The sequence below is a fragment of the Gopherus flavomarginatus genome, chromosome 5 (genome assembly GCF_025201925.1).
Source record: "Gopherus flavomarginatus isolate rGopFla2 chromosome 5, rGopFla2.mat.asm, whole genome shotgun sequence".
Lineage (NCBI taxonomy): Eukaryota > Metazoa > Chordata > Testudines > Testudinidae > Gopherus > Gopherus flavomarginatus.
The window spans coordinates 151,645,481-151,667,905 of record NC_066621.1 but is presented as its reverse complement, the minus strand read 5'-3'; the positions used below and the strand labels follow the sequence as shown (position 1 = coordinate 151,667,905).

At 45.0% G+C, this 22,425-nt stretch overlaps 1 protein-coding gene across 10 annotated transcripts in view; it reads left to right on the top strand.

Annotated features, from left to right (window-relative positions):
* The window catches only part of SAMD4A (sterile alpha motif domain containing 4A), a 213,788-nt gene that overhangs the window by 152,258 nt on the left and 39,105 nt on the right, over positions 1 to 22,425 (top strand). For 8 of the 10 annotated variants that reach the window (XM_050952584.1, XM_050952582.1, XM_050952579.1 and 5 more), the window contains one exon: positions 13,495 to 13,758. The exons of the other annotated variants lie outside the window; for them this stretch is intronic. In XM_050952584.1, coding sequence (XP_050808541.1) covers positions 13,495 to 13,758 — 264 coding nt within the window. The remainder of the gene's footprint in view (positions 1 to 13,494; positions 13,759 to 22,425) is intronic. 10 annotated transcript variants of the gene reach the window in all.

Genomic DNA, 22,425 nt, shown 5'->3' with positions numbered 1-22,425 from the left:
GTTCATTACTGTCAAAAATGTGGATTTTCCAAGTAGTCCATCCACTTTAGCCTGTTTCTACGTGAATGTTAATGTCTGTTTATGGTTCTCAGGCACTATGGGAATGGACCAAGGGTTGCCCAATGCTGTGTACAGGCACATTTCTAAATTCCACCCTACTGTGTGCTCTCCAGGATGATTGTGTAGCTTTCCTGGGGCAGGGGGAGGCGCAGTGCAGGGCTGTCCATCTAAAGTGTATTCCAGTATAGAAGCTGATGCTATCAAATCTACCTCTTGTTCTAGGGGAAACATTTTCTCAAAGATGGAGCTTTTGTTAAGCAGTCCCCAGCAAGTGATTGATGCATGAAATATCAGCACCTTTGCCTTCACTTGCCACTGTGGTGGGGACTGGTACCCAATACCTCATCACCAGTAGCCTGCCAAGTTTCTTTAATAACCGAGAGGTCAGATTTTCAGCCTATATAGATGGGCACAGCTCTATTAACTTCAGTGAAACTACACTGATGTAAACAAGCCACAGATGTGGCCCAGAATCTCTTCATCTCTGGTTAGAGCTTTTTAAATGTTGATGCAGTGTTGCGGGAAAAGACAATTTGATTTAGAAGCTTCCCTCTGGGAGGAGGAAGAACAAACTAGCCTTCCCTCAGCTTTCTTTTGTGATGTGAGTCCCTTCAGCCTGATGTGTAGCATCCTCAGCAGAAGCTTGTGGGCTGGTAAGCTCGAGTGTGGAACACGTCAGCACAAAGCACATGGGACCAGATTTCCAAAGGTGTTTAGGTGTCTAAAGATGCAGATAGGTGCTCAGTGGAATTTTCAAAACCATCTAAGCAGGTTAGGTGCCTAATTTCTATTGATTTCAGTGGGATTTAGGTGCCTGACCTGCCCTGAAGCGTTTGAAAATCCCACTGAGCACCTATCTGTATCTTTGGGCACCTAGATACCTTTGGAAATATGGCCCCTGGTGACTAGGGGACTAAGGACTTGGTGAGAAAATTGTGGTATAACTTGAATATAAAGAATTATGAAGGGCTTTGAGATCCACTGATGAAAAGTGCATGTAAGAGCCAGGTATTATCTAATATTATAAACTGGTATACTTAAACTGATGTAAAAGTCTGTGTGGACACTCTTATATCAGGATATGAGTGACTTATCCCTATTTAGTTAAACCTATTCCTAATCAGCTTTAGCTAAACCAAAATAAGCCACTTTTATACTGAAACAAGAGCACCCACAAAGACTTTTGCACCAGTTTAGGTATCAGTTTAAATTCACACTTCAAGTTATATTGGTGCAACTTTCTGAGAGAGAAACCCCAAGTTGCTTATGAGTGACAGCTGTGAGGGAAGGTCATGCGTGAAGGGAAGGTAATATGAAGAAGTTAAAGTAAGAACAGGTAGTTTGGTAGCACTTCCATATGGAACCTTGCAGGAGTTTTCAACTCTTCGTGTTTCTGATTCTATTCTAGGGAGTGACACAGAATTTGCTGTCCTTTGAAGTCTCCACCTGTTAAGTGGAAAGAGAAGATGAGAGGAGACTTGCTGAGTTACCAGTCAGTTTAATTAGGAGAGCTTGGTCAGCAAGCTGGTAGGAACCCTCCCTAGGAACCAACAGAAAAATCAACAAATTGTGGAGCAATTATTGAGACTTGGGTTAACAATGAAATGTTGCTGTTAATGAACTGGGACTCCCCACTTATGCACAGTGTTCAACTCTAGTTTCTATTTTAAAGGGATTTGAGTGTGTATAAGATGCCAGATGCACAGCCCTGAGGACTAGGGTTCTCTTTTCATCCACAGAACAGATACAGCAGGGACGGGGATAGAGCCTTCTTGCAAAACTCCCATAATGCCCATAATCTAGTCACCAAATACTGACCCAGAAAGTGGAGGGTGAAATCCTGGCCCCACTGAAGTCGATGGGAGTTTTTCAGTAGAGCCAGGAGTTCATCCTGAGACTTTCGGTTGTCTTTTATCCCACATGTTAAATAATCATCTGAATTTAAAACTGACAGATATTAGTCACATTAATGCACAACTGGAAGACTTTTAGATATATAGTGATACGTGTGGGTTTAAGAATCTGTGTAGATTAGAATATTACAAGACCTCTACTGCTCAGTAGGATTTACAGGGTCCCTCTCCAGAGATTGCTACTTTTTGTTTACTGCAGTCATGGAGTAGATGTATCGCCTTTGGAAGCAACCAGGACATAAAGACTTAGCCGTGATTATGGATTTGCTCCATGTATCAGGTCAATGACAGTGTAGTGTCAGCGTATGTGTTTGTCCAGTGCTTAGCTCAATAGGGTGCTAGTCCTTACTGGGGCGTGTGCATGCTGCCATCATATGAATAAGCAAACAATAATAATACTAGTTGTGCAGTGAGTTGCAACTGAAACCAAACTACCAGGTAAGAAATCACTGCTTATCGTATTTTCAAAGATTCTCACTGACTTCAGTGGATGTTGGATTAGGCCCTACAGGCTCTGCTTGAAAAGATCAGCAGTACTAGTAACACATGCGTTACCACTACTGTATCTAACTAATCTTTATCTTGAATGGGCAACTATGCCATCGTTTAAAAGAGTCAGGTTTTGGTTTGCTTGAAAAAGTTGAGCTGTGGAATGCTAACTTGGGTTTTGGGTTGTGATTTTATTCCCCTCAGCTGTTGGCATGGTTCAGAGACCAGAGTTTGCTGTTTTGATGTTTGAAGTTACAATCACAACAACAAAAGCCGAAGCATGAAACGTAAAGAGGAGGCCTCAAGGGTTAGGGGATGTATTTTTCAACACAGTTGTTTCATCAAGATCTGCTTCATACAAGCCTGAGCTTTTCCGTTCGTCTGTATGCCACTAGTTATGTGAATGAACTACTGCAGGAGAAGGGACCAATAGCAGGACACCCTGTATGATTCATACTGGCTTTTGTTTCTGGGTTCTTCATTAGAGAAAGTAGGAGAAACTGTGAAAGAGGCAAGCAATTTGTTTGCCTTAACAGAGTGCGTTTCCTGGAACAGACTCTTCCTAATGATTTGAATAGCTGCCAGGGGAAAAGGGCCTGTTCTGTTCAGAACTTGCTGTTTCCTTGCAAATGAACAAAAGGAGCTGGTCAGTATTGTCCCATTCTGGTCCACAAACTGAGCAGTGCATAGAGGTGCAAGGGAGCCAGGACGGGCTGAGAACACAGTGATTTCAAATGGGAAACTAGTTGGCATCAAACTGCTGCGTTATGTGTCTGTTTTACTGGGATTTAGCTTATAACCACACAGTTGCAGAGTAAAAAAATATAGTAGTTAACAGGACAACATCATTTGGTGACATATCCTAAGGAAACATGGTTTTACACCCATTCCCTGAGGGGGCAGACTGCTGCTTAAATCAAAAACAAAAAACCCAACCCAGGTGCCAGTAGGGTTAGAGATGTGTTTTGGATCGTGTTTTCTTACTCCATCAACTGGAGAACTGTATTTCACATTGTAGCCACATAGTTTAGAGCAATTGCAGGACCACTCTAAATTATGCGTGGCTGCAATGGCCCTCAGGAGCCGTCCAGCAATTGAAAATAGTCACGCCCCAGGGTGGTCTGGCCAGGTTTCCCTACCCCAGCTATAGCCCTGGCAAGCCCCTTACCCTGGACGTTCTGAGGATGGGAGAAGCAAAGAGCCATTCCAACAGCTCCGCACCACCCAGCGAACCTCCTTGCACCGTGGGATTTCCCCCAGGGGCCAGAGCTGGGGAGACACAGTGGGGCCTGGGAGGACCATAAATCAGGCCATTTGTGTCAAATTCAGCCACTGCAGCGTAACATCGAGGAATTTTTAGTTCCATTTTAGAGGTAAATCTTAGTGATGGAGTCACTAATATCTGCACCATTGTACTGTGCCAAGAATCTCTCAGCACATGCATCTGAGGAAGTGGGTATTCACCCACGAAAGCTCATGCTCCAAAACGTCTGTTAGTCTATAAGGTGCCACAGGATTCTTTGCTGCTTTTACAGATCCAGACTAACACGGCTACCCCTCTGATACTCAGCACTTTACAATACTCTTCTCCACATTTTGAGATGGGCAAATGGAGGCAGAGAAAAGTTAAGCCACTTGTCCAAGGCTACACATTGCATCGATGGCAGAGCCGATTTCTAGAACCCTCTGATTACGGGAGTGGCTGCTTTTTGCCTTCTGAACATTTGGTCTGCCCTCCCAAGAAGCCGCAGCATAAACATCGTTTGCTGTTCCTCATGGTCATTAGTGAAAAATGCTTCCGAAATTAGCCCTGGTGTATAAAAAACGGCATCTCCACTTCAAAAAGGGAGAGAGAATAAACAAACCCCAGTCTGCATGGCCCACGTCCTACATGGATCAACAGTATGGGATAAAGAGCTACAGTCAGTTTAGGAGCGAACAGAGTCTGTTTCACAGAGGAAGCGATCAAAGAGATAAACCATCCCACCTCAGAATTGCCCTAAATACGTTTCAGGATCTTCCTGCACCTCGATCTTTTAACTGTAATGCAGTTAGTATTATCTAACGTGCCAAAGGAGCTATGCTGATTGACACCAGCCGAGGAGCTGGCCTTGACAGGGTACCAGTGACCACACACCAGTTTTCCTGAATACAGGATTGCAAATTTCAAGTCTTTTTCCAGCACCTGTTTCCACAGACCAGATGAAAATGTCTTCTCTGTTGTAAACCATAGCCTCAGCCCTCTGGAAAAGAAGTTATTTGCCTCTCTTCGCTACAGTACGTTCAGAATGCTGGCCCTGCTAGGAAGAGTTCTGCATCCCAGCAGTATCTAGAGTAGGTCAGGGCATTGTCATGGGGGGGCGGGTTTCTATTAATTTTAAGTCTAAATGGGTCTGAAACCTGAGAGAGACTGCAGTATCTGGCAGTTCCAAACACCATTGGGGAAAAATGGCTCCAGATCATTTAGTGCAACTTTCCCTGGGACACAAACCATTTAATGAGCCCATCTAGGCTCTCATAATTAATGATTAATTCTCAGACTGTGGTTGGCCTTTGCTTAGGTACCTCAGGGTGCGTTTGGGGGCATGAACTGACCCTTCTCAGCTTCTTCCAAGTGCGGAGGACAGGCCCATTTGCAGTGCATGTGCTTTCCTCATGGCTGCCTGCCAGCACCCTTTGGAGAACAAATCACAGCAGAGGGAAGACTGGCTTATGGCCCCCAATCCCAGAGGTGAAAGTAAGCCAGTGCAGTCTGGTATGGCATGCCAGTATGCCGTGCTGGACCGGACCGGCTTTACCAGGCTGGCGATTTAAAGGGCCTGGGGCTCCTTGCAGCAGTCAGAGCCCCAGGCCCTTTAAATCACTCCCCAAGCCCCACTGCTGGAGCCCCGGGGTAGCGACGGCAGGGCTCCGGCGATGATTTAAAGGGGCGGGGATTTAAAGGCCCCACCTTTTCTGGTTGAGACCACGCCCCCTGCTCAAGACTCCGACATATCGGTAAGTCCTTTAAGTTACTTTCACCCTTGCCCAATCCCTTCACCATGCTGTGGAAGGAAGCTACACTACACCCTCATAAGGGCCAGGTGTGTCAACAACACACAGCTAAGCTCCTCATGAAGGCATGAGTGTGGGTTGCAGGATCAGAGCAGCAACAGAGAAATGAATTAATGATGTAAATTAGGACTGACAAACAAATGGTTTACCTCTCCACAGACAACGATCTACATGCTCTGGGCCCTGCCCCATTAAACACCAGTACTCCAAATAAAGAGTATCTGAGGAAAGTTTCCCCAGAATGATTCAGGAGGAGCAATAACCTGGTCCACCATCTTGGCTAGCATTCAGAGTGATAGGATGTACTGCTGCAGGATGCATGAGTATCTCGTGAAGAAGGCCAGGGAAAGCATGGGACCCTTACTGAATCGGGAAGGCAACCTAGTGACAGGTGATGTGGAAAAAGCTGAAGTACTCAATGCTTTTCTTTTTTTTTTCTTTTTTTTTTTTTTTTTTGCCTCGGTCTTCACAGACAAGGTCAGCTCCCAGACTGCTGCACTGGGCAGCACAGTGTGGGGAGGAGGTGAGCAGCCCTCAGTGGTCAAGGGCTATTTAGAAAAGCTGGACATGCACAAGTCTGTGGGTCTAAATCAAATGCATCTGAGGGTGCTGAGGGAGTTGACTGATGTGACTGCAGAGCCATTGGTCATTATCTTTGAAAACTCGTAGCGATTGGGGGAGGTCCTAGACAATTGGAAAAAGGTAAATATAGTGTCCATCTCTAAAAAAGGGAAGAAGGAAAATCTGGGGAACTAAAGCCTCACCTCAGTCCCTGGAAAAATCATGGAGCAGATCCTCAAGGAATCCATTTTGAAGTACTTGGAGGAGAGGATGGTGATCAAGAACAGTCAACATGGATTCACCAAGGGCAAGTCATGCCTGACAACCTGATTGCCTTCTATGATCAGATGACTGGCCTGTGGATATGGGGAAAGTGGTGGATGTGATATAACTTGACTTTAGCAAAGCTTTTGATACAGTCTCCCACAGTATTCTTGCTAGCAAGTTAGAGAAGTATAGATTGGATGAATGGACTATAAGATGGATAGAAAGTGGGCTAGATTGTCGGGCTCAGCAGGTAGTGATCAACGGCTCGATGTCTAGTTGGCAGCCGGAATCAAGCAGAGTGCCCTGGGGTCAGTCTTGGGCCCAGTTTTGTTCAACGTCTTCATTAACGAGCTGGATGATGCAATGTATTGCACCCTCAGCAAGTTCACGGATGACATTAAGCTGGGGGAGAGGTAGATACCCTGGAGGGTACGGATAGGTTCCAGAGCGACCTAGACAAATTGGAGGATTGGGCCAAAAGAAATCTGATGAGGTTCAACAAGGACAACTGCAGAGTTGAAGTGTGTCACTAACTTTCAGAATACGATTGCAAAGGCAAGGATGTCTCATTCATCTTCCCTGCACTTTTATCAGGGCTCACTGACCCATCTTGTCTAACCAGAGCTTCTTAAATGTATCTAGCTTCCTGTCAAGAAATGCACAACCCCTAGGAATATTTAATTCTTCTTTGAGATAGACGCAGATGTATATTCCACTTATATGTGTACGCGCCCAGCGTGCCACAGCTGGAGATCTTGTCTAGCAGTACGCATAGGGGGGTGGCGCTCACACCTCGGGGTTGTGACTCCTCCCCTACCTTTATGAGGCGGCACTGCCCCAACCCCCATCAGTTCCTTCTTTCTGCCTGTGGTTGGAATCAGAGCTCTGTGTGGTTTTAACCTCACAACCTCTAAATAGACTTGGGCTCACTTATTATTGCATACAGCTAGTAGTTAGTGTTAGTAGTCTGTTTCCGCGGTGATGCACTCACTGAGGGTTAAACATTGTCCTTACTGTAGAGGAGCAGTCCCCGCACGCGGTGCTTCCTCTGTCTCGGCACAGCTCACCTCAAGGATCATTTCATGATCTGTAGATTGTTCAAGAAAAGAACTCGGGTAGCTTGGGACTTTCACCTCATGCACCACCTCCTCGGACAGGCCACGTGGCCTGATCCGGTACTGAGTCCCTCATCAGGTGGAAGGTGACCCTCGGGCTCTGAGAGCTCTGTCACTTGACGTTCTGAAGCAGATTCCTCTCTGAAGAAATGGAGAAGCCGTTTCCCCATTGACTGCGCCGAGGAGGAGATCTCATAAGACCGATCAAGATCTCGCCAGGTCTTGGGCTGACTATTCTGCCTCCCTCAGGAAAAGCACGGACTGGCACAGAGCTGGTGCCAGCGTGCAGGACAATGTGGGTACTTTTGACCCTTCCTTGTACTGTTGACTCCAGTTCTGGCCTCCGGGCATCCTTCGAGTCTGGTAAGGATGAGGGAGATGCAGGTACCGACTGTATATGAGAGACCACTTCAGGCTCTCATCCACCCCTGAGTTTTCACCAAAAGTGTCATCATGATTACGGCATATCTCAGAAAAAAGGGAATCCACATCTTTCTGTATCTTAATGACTGGTTACCAAGAGGCAGATCCAGAGAGGAAGTTCTCGCTCACGTCAGTCCCACTTTGCACTTGCTTGTCTGTGTTTGGATCTCATTCTAAATACCAGAAAATCATCTTTGGTTCGCACTCAAAAAATTGCGTTAATTGGGGCCCTGTTAGATTCCATGACATCGAGAGTGTTCTTGCTGACTGACTGTTTTCAGACAATTCGACATCTTTGCCTCAGTCTGCAATTTCAGCCTTCCACGACCATTCAAATGTGTCTGAGACTGTTGGACCACATGTCCTCTTGCATGTGCCCTCGCCCCCTTCAAATGTGGCTCAGGACAAACTACTGTCTTACTCTTCAGTCTCTGGACAGACTGGTTTCTCTCCCACCACCGGTCCTGGACTTTTTGCACTGGTGGACCTATCCACAGAATGTTTGCCAGGGCATTTCCTTTGTTGGGCCATCACCAACCAAGTTGCTTGTTACCAACGCCTCCCTGCTGGGTTGGAGGCATACCTGGGATCGCTGAAGGTACAGAGACTGTGGTCTGAGTAGGAGGCCTCACTCCATATCAATGTGCTGGAACTTCAGGCCATCCACAAGGCATGTTGCAGCTTCCGTGACCATATCAAACACGCAGTGGTTCACATACTTACTGACAATACCACCATGATGTACTATGTGAATAAAAAAAGGGAGCGCACTCCAGGGCGCTCTGCCTAGAGGTGATGAATCTGTGGCAGTTTTGCATTGAGGAGAACATTACTCCAACAGCCGCCCGCTTGCTCGGGGTACATAATCATCTCCTAGACCATCACGAGTGGTCCCAGAAGATAGATGTCCTGCGGGTCATCTTTGCATTGTGGGGCATTCTCACAATCAACCTGTTTGCTATAAGGGAGAACAGGAAATGTCGCCTCTTCTACTCTCGGGGTGAGGGCTTCAGTCCAAGCTCCCCCTTCAACACTTTCCACTGCAGTTGACAGTCAACTATCCTATACGCCTTTGCCCCATCCCGATAATTTCTTAGGCAATCCTCAAGCTCAAGGCAGATCAGGCCAAGCTCAGTCTCCTTGCCCAGGCATGGCCGAGTCAGTGCTGGTTCTCTGACCTTCTCACACTGTCAGTTCAGCCTCCCATTTTGCTTCCTCTCCATCCCAACCTGCTCACGCAGAGTCATGATTGCATCTCTGCTCCCGGCATCTCATAGCGTGGCTGCTGCATGGTTGAATGAATAAGAGCAGTGCACAGTGGCTGTCCCACTACCAGGATGGCCTACTTAGCAAAGCGGAAGAGGTTTTCAGAGTGGTCTTTGGCCCACATGATCCAACCAATGCAGACCTCTACCCAGGACATCTTGGGGTACCTGCTACACCTTCAGAAGTTGGGTCTTGCACTTAGTTCATTGAAAGTGCATCTGGCAGCAGTGTCTGCATTCCATCCCCATGTACAGGGAAAAATCAGTCTTCCCCAATGCCATGGTGATGAGATTTCTGAAAGGGCTTCTACATCTACATCTGCATCCTCTGCTATGAGAGCCAGTGCCCTTGTTGGACCTAAACACTGCTCTAATGGGTCCCCCATTCGAGCCCCTGGCATCTTGTCCACTGCCCCTTTTGTGTCAGAAAACTGAGTTCCTGATAGTGATTATGTCCGCATCGAGGGTGTGAGAGTTTCAGGCTCTGATGGCAGGGTCTCCTTATACGCAGTTATCTAAAGACGAGGTGACTTTATGACCACACCCTAAACTTTTGATTGAAGTGGTTTCTCAGTTTCATTTGCCCCATGCAGTGTATTTACCTGTGTTGTTTTCTAAACTGCATTCATCTCCAGAGGAGCAGCCTCTACATACCTTGGATGTCAGGAGATGTGTAGCTTTCTATCTGGATAGGACTGAACCATTTCATGCTTCACCTCGCCTGTTCGTGTCATATGCAAAGCGCATGAAGCAGTCTCTTCACAGGCCATCTCTAGACAAATAACATCCTATATCAAGACTGCATATGAAATAGCTTCGGCAATGCCTCCTCCGTGAACGCAAGCTCCTTCAACAAGAGTGCAAGCAACGTCAATAATGGTCCTCAGTGACATTTCCATATTGGATATTTGAAAGCCTGCTGCATCGTCCTCTATCCTTACAGTTGCAGGCCATTATACCATTACTGCATCTTCCAGAGTGGATACAAACTTCAGAAGGAGATCCTTATTTCAGTAGAGTCCGAGCTCCGCCTCTTGGGAGGGGTACTGTTTGGAGGTCACTTAAGTGGAATACACATCTGCATGTACTCAAAGAAGAAGGAATGGTTACGTATCTGTAACTGTGATTCTTTGAGATGTAATGCGTACATGTATTCCACGACCCACACTCTATCTCCTCTGCATCGGAGTCCCCTCTCATGGGTGTTCAGTGCAAAGGAACTAAGGAGGGGTTCAGAGCAGTGCTGCCACATATAGCCAGAGGAGGGGGGCTGCAGCCAGAACGCGCAAGCATCACCCCTCCGCGGGTACCGCTAGACAAAACCTCCAGCTCCAGCGTGCTGGGTGCGTACACACTTAAATGGAATACACATCTGCATCACGTCTCAAAGAACCACTGTAACAGGAAGTAACAGTTTAATATTTATCATTGCTCTTCAAGTAATACCAAGTACCCATTAGCGCGTCTTTTACTGAGTCATGAAAAGTTTGAGGGGAGTCACTTTCTTGAAACTGTTTAATCAAGAGAGAATCAATTATTATTCCACCTGCACAGTGTTCTGCTACGTTCTCAAGAGGCATCAGATTCTCTTACAGTACGAACCTGAAGACCAAGGAACTCTTTAGAAGTTGGAGGAGTCTACATGCTCGTGTTGTGGTCTGTTGGACTGTGCACAGTAGCAGGCTACTTTTAAATGAGTGCCTAATAAATAAGACCAGCCGTGAAATAAATAAAGTTACTGAGTTTCTCACTCACTTTACCCCCTTTTTCCACTATTTGTTCATCTTGTCTCTGTGCTTCTGGTCAGTCAGGAATGTTTTGGTAACATGCTTTCACCAGAGCAATAGCTGAAATTGAAACCTGGGATATTTTTACTGCCTATCTCTTCTTCTCATCCTGATGGTGAAACTTACATCTACAGCCATCAGAAATCAGGGATGTGAAGGAATCTGCCTGTGTTGTGTAATTAGCTTCTTCCTGCAGAATTTGCTCTTTTCTGCACAAATTAAGCTTTCCTCTGGAAATATATAAATAAAAGCCGTTTCTGGTAGCCATCACCACACAACCCATCCTGTCTTGAGTTTGTATTCAGACCAATTTAGGAACTCGTGCCTGAGGTTCTAAACACAGAAGACTAATTGCCAGTAGTTAAATATTAAGAAAGTTAACTACATCTCTGCTGGCCAGTCTGTCAGTAGGCCCATCAAACAGACTTCCCCAGCACAGTTGAAATTTTCTGCTGTTCTGTTTGTTTTAACAGATGTGCCACTTAGAGACTGCTATTAGAACTCAGTATCACGCGTTAGAGCAGTTTACTAGAACCCACAAGCAAGCTGATCAAGAAGTATTTTTGACTTGGAGCCAACTACCCAAGACTGACCAATTCCATTCAATGCACTTTAATAAAACATGTGTAAATGGACATTTAAACCTTACTTATCTAGATTAAAACAAATACATTAAATGCCTCTGTAGTTGTCAGTCTGTGTCAAATTAATGCCTATACAAATAATTGAATTTGAATTTTCTGAAGCAAACAGAGCAATCTTTTCAGATATATTTCACCCATAGAAAACAGAGATAAGTCCTTAGTTTCTCTCCTCTCCCCTACACACTTCAAATTGCCCCTATTTACAACCAAAATGAACTGATGAGAGAGGCTCATTGACAGGTACCTAAAAATTAATTAGATGGTACCTTGAAAGGGCACTGAGAAAATGTTGACATGTATTCGAGTAGTAGCCTGAAACTCAGATCCTGCAATAAAAATAATTGCATTTAAATTATAGTCAGAATTAAACACTCTTCCAGAAAAGTCTCAGAAATCCTAAAACTTCTTTTTTTATTAACTTCCCAAGCAAGAGCATCTGCATTGCTCTTTAAACTCAAAGCCAAGTGAATACACACCCAGCTTTGAAATCTCTCAGATGTTGCTAAAACTCTCCAAGAAATAATCCCAAATCACTGGAGTTTGCATTGTTCTTCTTTTCCCTAGTGTTGTAAATGTTATTTGCCAAAACCAAATTGAACTGGGTCATGTTAATATATCAGTCAGGGAAAATGTAAATACGTATATAACCGGAGAGAAAAACCTCAAAGGTTTCTATGAGAGAGATTCTTGGGAATCTGATTAATCTGTTTGTCACCTAGGCATATTTATAGCACAACGTTTGATGTCTGTTTTTTCTGGAAGGTTGAAAGAGGTGCACTTTATAGCCCACCTGCTGGGCTCCTCTCTGTTGTGATGCTCTCATTATTAATCATAGATTGATTGGGTATGACTACGCTGCAAAGAAAGACCCACAGCACGGACTGTCAGAACCTGGGATATTTGTCTCGGGCTGACAGGCTAAGAATAGCATTGTAGATATTCAGGCTCGGGCTGGAGCCCAGGCTCTGAAACCCAACAAGAGGGGAGGGTCTCAGAGCCTGGCGCCAACGTCAGTTGGAACGTCTACACTGCTGTTTTTAGCACTGCGGCCCAAACCCCACAAATCCAAGTGAATTGACCTGAGGTCTAAGACTCAGTGCTATACTTTGCAGTGTAGTCATACCCTTTGAGTCTAAGAGATTAGTAGGATTCAAAAAGGGATAGACATTTATATGGATAATGAGCCATCCAATTACATTAGATAGGATAACAACTATAAGGGATGTAAATGGTCATGCTTTGGGGCATAAGCTGACCACTTGCCTAAAGGAAGTAAGAAGAAACTTCCTCTATAGGCAAGTTGTTGCATAATTGCATTATGGGGATTTTATTTCACCTTCTTCAGAAACATCTGGTGCAGGCCGCTAGAGAGGATGCAGAACTAGGGGGAGTATGCGTCTGGTCCAGCGTGGCAAGTTCTGTGCTCCTACATGTAGCTGTCTGAAAATTCCTGCTCCATCTAAAACTTCACCACTGCATCTTTTATGCAAGACAGATAATCGTCTGTGCAGAAATGAAGACAAATGGTAGCAACAAAATATATGTAGCCTCATACTACCTGTGTTTTCTATCCTGCGTGTAATTGTACCCTTGATGCCAGGAAGAATAATTTTAGAGTGAAAAACTTACCAGTTTTTTAAAAATTAGAAAACAAATCCATGCAACATTTTTTCCTAAGCGATTAGATCTGAATCGTGTGATCCCATCCTGCTTGAGATGTTGTATCTTTCTGTTTCTGAGCAAGCAAAAGACAGCTCAGGCTATGATTCAGTTACTAGCAGCCAGCCAGTCATGAAATTGTAGTTCTGGAGGTAAGCAGTACACAGCATGATTAACTAATTAGCTTCACTGGGGATTCTGCTGCATCCCACAACGTGAGGGGGGGGAATAACCTGTTTAATTTTATTTTTTTTCAGTTCTCTCAGGCCAGACACACCACAGCCCTTTGAAACGATCTGTGTCCCTTACCCCACCCATGAATGTGCCAAACCAGCCTCTAGGACATGGATGGATGTCTCATGAGGATTTACGAGCTAGAGGACCCCAGTGCATCCCCTCCGATCACGCCCCCCTGTCTCCACAGAGCAGTGTAGCCTCTTCGGGAAGTGGTGGGAGTGAACATTTAGAAGATCAGCCTTCTGCTCGTAACACATTCCAGGAAGAAGGGAGTGGTATGAAAGGTGAGTGAAAATGAGACACCCTGCTGCCCCCGCCCCCCAGAAACAGGCTCTGCTCCAATTATATATGGTTGCATAGTTTGAAAAGAAAAGATGGCAAGACAGAGATAGATGGAAGGAAAAGATATTCCCCTAACTTTCCGTAAGATGACAGCGTTTCTTCATTTTCATTGAGAATCCAGCCAGTGTATACTTAAGATACATTTATGTGCTCTTTGTACTAGTGCTATTAATGTTTTAATACCAGGATCTTTGCACAAAGCTTAATTTGAGTGGAGAAATAAACATTGCTTTGCAAAAGATTATTTTCATTTTATCATTAGTTTCAGGCTAAGCAAATGAGTGCCACCCAATACCACAGGGTTAGTGTAGCAAGGGGGCATTTCTCTACACAAGGTGTGTTCTTCGCTCTGTGCCGCCTTCATGGTGTATTACAAGATGCTCTGATGTGCCAATATGCCATCTTACCACAATTCACTTCACACCATCAGCTATTTGAAAAGCTAGGTTGTATCTCTATAGTGTGCAGCCTTAAATTCAGAATTGATCTTCTTGGGCGTGGTGGGGGGTTGTATTGTTTTGTTTTTTATTATTGTCTAAAGTGATATAGCATAAGCTTAGCATGCCATGTGTGATTTACCATTGTGGCGTCTGATGGAACAAGAATAGTACCAGGTATTTGGAAAAGTTGTAGTTGAGAAAGGATATTTGTTTGAATTGAATTTCTTCTGTGCAGTTTAGTTGAATTTTCCACTACGCCTGCATTTTTAACTGCTTTTTAGCAATAAAAATAACTATCCTTTGAGAAAGGATGCAGCATTCTAAGTAACCCATTAAGGCCCCTACCCGGCAATCAGATCTGCAGGGTGGGCCTGCCTGCAGGATTAGGGCCTCAAATGTAAGGTTTTGGTTTTTTTACTACATAGAATGTATTTTTAAATGATACTGTGTTTGAGAATGGCAATACTTTACTGAGCTTGACCGAATGCTGCACACCAAATGCTTGGAAATATCTCATAGATTCAGCTATGATATCACCTGCTGGCCTCATTTCAGTTTCACATTAGTTCTGACATGCACCTTTTCCTGTCACTGGCTCTGTACACTAGTGTTGCTTTGGATTAGCGAGTTCTATTCCCTGCTGTGTGAACTGGGGCAAGTCACTTCCTGCCTCTGTTTCTCTTCCACCCTTTATCTGTCTTGTTTATTTACATTATAAGCTTTTTGAGGCAGGGACTGTGTGTTAGGGCTTATTTGCACAGGGAGATTTACTGGTATAGTTACACCAGTGCAACTCCCTGTGTGGACATTCTTATTCTGCATTACCCATATGGCTATGTCAGTAAATTTCCCCATGTAGACAAGCCCACTGTGATGCACACAGTGCCCAGCAAAATGAGATGCTAATCTCAGTTAGGACTTCCAGTTGTTCTTATAATATGAACACTAAGTAATAATCAAATACAGCACGTACTAAGGAGCCTAGAGAGATCAGTGCGGAGCAGCGAATCAGAATCAACAGAGGAGGGTCCCTTTATTGATTCCTTTAGGAGCTGTGCTGCCATTAGCCAAGCCAAGAACTCTTGAGGAAGCAGAGTGGTGTAGTACTTTTCATTTGTTCGTATTGAATTTCATCCTATTTATTTCAGACCATTTCTTCAGTTTGTCGAGATCATTTTGAATTCTGAACCTGTCCTCCAAAGCGCTTGCAACCCCTCGCAGCTTGGTATCGTCTGCAAATTATATAATTCTCTCTATGCCGTTATCCAAATAATGTATGAAGATATTAAATAGAATCAGATCCATGACAGAGTGTGGTGGGGCCCCACTTGATATACCCTTCCAACTTGACTGTGAACATTGATAACGACTCTGAGTATGGTTTTCCAACCATTGTGCACCCACCTCATAGTAGGTTCGTGTAGGCCAGGGGTTCTCAAACTGGGGGTTGGGACCCCTCAAGGGGCCATGAAATTATTACATGGGGGGTCACGAGCTATCAGCCTCCACCCCAAAGCTCGCTTTACCTCCAGCATTTATAATGGTGTTAAATATATGAAAAAGTGTTTTTAATGTATAAGGGGGGGTCGCACTCAGAGGCTTGCTGTGTGAAAGGGGTCACCAGGTACAAAAGTCTGAGAACCCCTGGTGTAGGCTATATTTCCCTGGTTTGTTTATGAGAAAGTCATGTGAGACAGAATCAAGAGCCTTACTTAAGTTGAGAGACCTCACATCTACTGCTTCCCTCCTATCCACAAGGCTTGTTACCCAGTCAAAAAGGGATATTAGGTTGGTTTGACATGATTTGTTCTTGACAAATCCATGTTGTCTTTTACTTCTCACCTTATTATATTCTAGGTGCTCACAAATCAATTGTTTGATTATTTGTTCCATTATATTTCCAGGTACAAAAGTTAAGCTGACTGGTCTGCGATTCCCTGGGTTGTTCTTTTTCACCCTTTTATAGATAGGTACTATATTTGCCCTTTTCCTGGCCTCCGGGATCTCTCCCATCCTCCTCTCAAAGATTATCACTGATAGCTCAGAGATCTCTTCAGCCAGTTCCTTAAGCATTCTAGGATGTATTGCATCAGCCACTGCCAACTTGAAGACATCGAACTTGTCTAAATAATTCTTAACTGGTTCTTTCCCTATTTTAGTTATTTATATATGTATGTAGTATAAAGACAAAGGGGTAGAAATTGCTTCCTCTTTCTCCACCCGTCATCATCATCATTGTTTTGCACCAACAATGTGCTCAGCATTGTCTGGTACACAAAAATAAAGAAATTACCAGCTCCAAAGAGAAACAAACTTAGCGAGAGGAAACTCATTTCCCCTCTCCTTTTTTCAAGGCAAACATTATTTACGAGACTGTTTTGTTTGTCAGCAAGTACAACCACTGGATTCAGCACTGACCAAGAATAAATAGATACACTTTCAACTCCTTGCTTCCTTGCCTAGTTCTTCCAAGGTCCTCTCCTAGAACGGTCTAGGAACAGAGTTGTTCTTGCATTCAGCCAGGATGTTCAGATTCCTTTGTTTCATGGCGACTGCTCAACAGAGTAAATGTACCCGTTAGCTCTTTCCTTTCTTCAGCATGTTACCTCCCAGCTTCCTCATCTACAGCAGCAGGGCGATGGTGTTTTAAACATAGGCTTCTGGTTCTGCTATATTCTTGAGCTGTTATATGACACTAGAGCTCATCATCAGGCTGCAGCAAAACATATACCAATAAAAAGAATAATATGAAGGACAGGCAAGCAGAACAGGAAGCTCCGTGTATGGATATTTTATCCAGAATCTCACCAACCATACAGTGGGAGCTGCCAAAAATACTGTAAAAGCAGCAAAGAGTCCTGTGGCACCTCATAGACTAACAGACGTTTTGGAGCATGAGCTTTCGTGAGTGAATACCCACTTCGTCTGCTTTTACAGATCCAGGCTAACACGGCTACCCCTCTGATAAAAAATACTGTAGTGGTTTGAGAACTGCTGTTCAAAAGTTTTGTAACTTTCTGCACGTTCAGATCTACCTATCCTGATGTTGGGCTTCCATCTTTCGTCATGTTAGTGCCAGGCACTGGCTCCAGTGGTTGTCACTAGGAACTGGATATTTTGCATTATCTCCCAAGTTCCGTAGTCTCTGAGTTTTGTGTGCAAGTAGTCTCAGTTCAGGAGGATATGCTTGCCAGTTCTCCTGTGCACTCTAGGCATGTTCTGAAATGGACATCAAAAAGAGAAGTCAAGATTCTGAGTTACAATGCTAGCATTTTGATCATATTTTTGGTGGAACTAAATATTGTCTGGATCCTCAGCTGATGCAAACCAGTGTTCTCCATTATCCTCTCTAAGCTATCAGATTATGCACTGCTACAATGTGTAACTGGGCTGTCAGCATGAAATCTACCCCCTAAGAATTAGAAAAATTAAGTGGATTAGCATCTGCACCTTGAAGTCTTTAAACCATGATTTGAGGACTTCAGTGGCTCAGACATAGGTTTGATATAGGAGTGAGTGGATGAGATTCTGTGGTCTACATTGTGCAGGAGGTCAGAGAAGACGGTCATAATGGTCCCTTCTGACCTTAAAGTCTATGATTCTATGATCAGCAACATACAATGAGATGCATTATTCATTCAGAAATGCAACTTGTGAATTTTCCAAGTCTAGCGTTCCATTACCAGCCAAATCCTGCAACCCAAACTCATCTGAGTGAACTTTGTTCACACGAGTAGCTGTGAAGCTGGTGGAACTGCCCATGTGAGTAAGGGTTGCTTGTGTGCATCAGGGTTCCAGGACTGGATCCCAGCTCGTTGCAGCGATGTCCATTTCATATTTGAGGATAATAAAAATGGTGCATCGTGAGTGGCTTTGAAATTGTGAAAAGACAGAGTTCTAAGATGCAGCTGCCAACAATTGGGGGTGGAGATAGCTCCGTGGTTTGAGCATTGGCCTGCTAAACCAGCATTGTGAGTTCAATCCTTCAGGGACCATTTAGAGGTCTGGGGCAAAATCTGTTAGGGACACTACTTGGTCCTGCTGTGAAGGCAGGGGACTGGACTCAACTCAATGGCCTTCTAGTTCTATGAGATAGGTATGTCTCTGTATATGTATTGATTCAGCTGCAGCAGAAGTGCAGGTGAGAGTCACTGATTTAGCCCCATAATGTAATATCTTCCACCCAGTTCCCTTCCCTTGCAGTAGACACTGCCTTCCAGCTAAAGGAAGGTGTGGCCTGTTCTGAAACTACATGCTGTGGGCCAAACTTTACTTTTAGATATATTGGTGCAAATCCAGGGTCTCTCCTGAATTACTTTAGTTTTATACCATAGGATTATCTTACCTTTGCTATAGCAGTTAGTGGATTTCCTCTGGATTTATACTGATGTATCTGAGGGTAGGTCTACACTTAAAATCTCTGCCAGTATATCTATGGGTTTGTCTAACTGCAATTAAACACCTATGGCTGACTTGGGCTCAGGCTGCAGCACTGATCAATAGTGGTGTAGACATTTTGGTTCGTGCTGGAGCCCAGGCTCTGGGACCCCTGAGCATCTACACTACAATTAAACAGACTCATAGCTCATGATTAATGTCCATGGGTGTAATGGCAATGTAGACATACCCTATCTGTCTATCTTAGGGTTTTATACTGACGCCCATTTGAGTACCTTCTATATAAAATCAATAGCAAAAGTGAAGTTTCTAGTGGATTTTATGGAGTCTCTGGCACCTCTCCCTTTACAGGCTCTAAACTCTGCTCGGGGTTGGATTAGGGGGGTGGGGGCAGTTGAGAGGAGAGGTTGGTATGGGTTTGAGAATAGTCATGAGTGTTCATAGTGCGGTTAGCTAAGTCTGTTAGGGGTGTGATTATTTTGGTGGCATAACTATGGCCAAACTCCTAGTGTAGATGCAGTTCTCCTGGCATAGGAGAACTTATGACTAAAGCTGGTTTTGCTCACCAAGCCAGAATAAACTGCGCTGTCAGAAGCACTTTTTTGCCAGTACAAGTGCACCTACTTTAGAAGGGTTTTCTGGTACGATTATCCCGGTATAGCTATACCAGCACAGCCACGGAGTGTAGACGAGGCCTGAGAGCAGAATTAGCTCCAGACTTCTGTTTGAAATGTAGATGACAAGTTTTCTGAATAACTGTTTAGTAACATCTGGCATGAAAAAAACCCTAAAGCTGGACACAGTGTTTCAGAACTATCACAGGGTGACTGAGTAATGAACTATTAGTAACTGGTGAGTCAGGAGTAACCCTGCGTGTGTGCAGAATCACTCGGCACTTGGCAGCACTGCAGATCATTAGAGAGTAAGAACTGTATCCTGCATGGTGACTTTCCAGGTACTGCCATTACATTGTCTTAAAGAGCTCAACACCTTGTAATCTCTGCCCTTTGCATCCTATTTTCCTTTCATGGGGCTAGAGCCTATCTGGCCCTTTTGCCGGTGCACAGTGGGAAGGGGGAGTAAGGAGCTTTCCTCTGCCCCTCCCCCAGCTCATAGAATTGCAGACTCTGGACTGAGAGGAACTCAAGGATTCCCCCTGCCTAGTTCAAGAAAGCAGGTGATGCCCTAAGGTGTAATTATAACACCACCACTATGGGCCCCCCATTGGAGCTGGCGTGCAGGGTGGGGGGAGTCTGCTGAGTCTGCGACAGGGAAGTAGCGGTTTGCACACTCTCTGTGCGCACAGGGGAGCTGAAGAGCTCTGGTGCCCCCCTTTGGGGTCGTGTGACTCTGCACTGCAGCCCCTTACGATGGGCTCAGAGCTGTGAGCACCGTCTGACCCTTCCCGCTCCATTTTCCTCAAGGCTACATGTTGGACTTCTGTGGAAGCATCACCAGTGAGAAGGGCCCCATCACAGGCAGAGATGGGCCCCAGCTGCGGGCTGAAGTTCTGCAGAGTATGAGGGTGGTTCCACCTGAGGTTCAGTGCCATCTTTTATGGAGAATAATCGTGTGCATCAAGCTGGAACCTTCGTCCTGACTCGTCCCAACATGCTTTACTGGCAGCGTATGCTGAGGACAGATGCCCACTGGGGACATGGGGACAGATGTAGCTCCACTATCTAAAAAAGGTGCTCATGCTGGGTTGGGTTACATCCATTTACACTAGAAACCAGAGGCTTTCTGTTGCTGTACTCCAGCTTGCAGCTGGGGTAAGGGGCCCAACAGGACTGTTTGTAAAATGGTTGCATGTCAGGGCTTTTGGAATAGTGCTTACTTTAGACTTCCAGGATTGGTGTGTACCTGTCTCCCGTGTTTGCTTTGCAATTATCATTTTCTTCCTTAGCTCTCAAAATCTAGCATTTAAGTCGTTTAATTTAAATGACCTGAGATGGTGACTGAGGCCAAGGAACTTGAGCTAAATACTGCTGACTGGGCTACTTGGCATTTCCTCTGTTTACTTTCAAATTGAGTTTGGGGTGAGACCTTCAGCAAACAGCTCCTCTATGTGCAAGAGCCAAGGTCAAGCAGGAAGACATTCAAAGGGGGGCTAATGCACAGAACACATAGTAAACTTCTCCATGTACCCAAATCTGGAGAAATAGCTACACTGGTATGACATGGTGAGGAAGGTGCTGTGAGATGGTTGTTCCAGTGGAGGCAGGGGGTGGGTTAGACATATCAGGCGAAATTGTCAAGTGAACAAGCTTAAGTTGCTCTTCTGTCCATTGTGCACCTAAACACCGTATTTGTATGTGCCCCATCATGTGTTTGTGCACAAAGTTACCCGGGGTGTGGGCCTAATTTAGGTGGCTGCATTTGAAGGTTCACCCCACTGAATCTTTCTGCAATGTTAGGTTAACTGAGCGTCTCATAACCATTTTTGTAAGAAACATACTTCAAGGCTTTCCAACCCCAGTGACAGCCAGCACTAGATAACTTTCAGCCCAGGGAATCACGACTCAGAGTCTGAGATTGTGGGAACGTGCCCTTCTGACGCTGCTGGAACTGGTTAAAGTTGAACTGTCTGCAGCTGTAACATGCCTTTATAATTTACAACCTCCTGAGAAATATTTCATGAAGGGCCTAGCACACTCTAGCGAATAGTCCAAGCAACCAGGGTAAGGAGGAGTCCTTCCCAACATGCTGCAAAGCCGCTGTACAGCTGTTAGTGGGGGGAGGGATAGCTCAGTGGTTTGAGCATTGGCCTGCTAAACCCAGGGCTGTGAGCTCAATCCTTCAGGGGGCCCACTAAGGGATCTGGGGCAAAATCAGTGCTTAATCCTGCTAGTGAAGGCAGGGGACTGGACTTGATGACCTTTCAGCATCCCTTCCAGCTCTGTGAGTTAGGTATATCTTCAAATACTTACTGCAGCATCAGGGCTGTGGGAGTCTCCCCTCTTTGCCAGGGTGGAAATAGGCTGATATCCCCACTCAGTTGCAGACCCCTCACTCCTAACCCTAATCTTCTCCCAGCCCGTCACCAAACTCTCCCTATGTGGCAGCACAGAAGGCGTGCCCACAGTATGGGTGTCTGCACTATGGAGTGTTCCCCCATCCAGAGCAGGCTACCAGCAGCAGAACCCGTCCCGAGTAGTTCCAGCAAGGAGAGGACTTGCCCCTACCAGCATACAAGACTTGACGGTCTAGTAACACTGCAGCAATCAGAATGCCCACGTGGCTCCAATTCAGACCAGAGGGAGTTTTCCCATTGATTTCAGTAAGTGAAGGATCAAAGCAAAAGTCCATTCAGCTTCCAGGCTGCTGTGAGCTGAGCGTGTGCCGGGTTCTTTGTAGGGGGAGCACTTGGTGTCTCAATCCAGGAATATACCGAACACCTCTGCAGAGGGAGATTTGTCCAGCCCTCCTTTCCCAAAGGAAGATCATAGTGACATGGAGCCATTTGGATATGTCGGAGGTGGGGAATCTTCGAGGATGAGCTCACCCTGACCCTTGACAGGAATAGACTGCAAACAATCCCCAAAGATCTAAGTATCCTCCTCCCACAGTGGCTTTTTACCTACCATTTCTATGTGCATTTATTGCTTGATCTGGGAGTTAGTCCATCGCCCATTATAACCATACCATTTCTAAGTGACTTGAAAAAAAAATAGAGTAAAATAAGAAATCATCACGACCTTTTATTTTGTCAAAAACTCTGTAAAGAGGGTGTTTGTTGGAAATGTCAATAGTCTAAAAGGACACGTGATG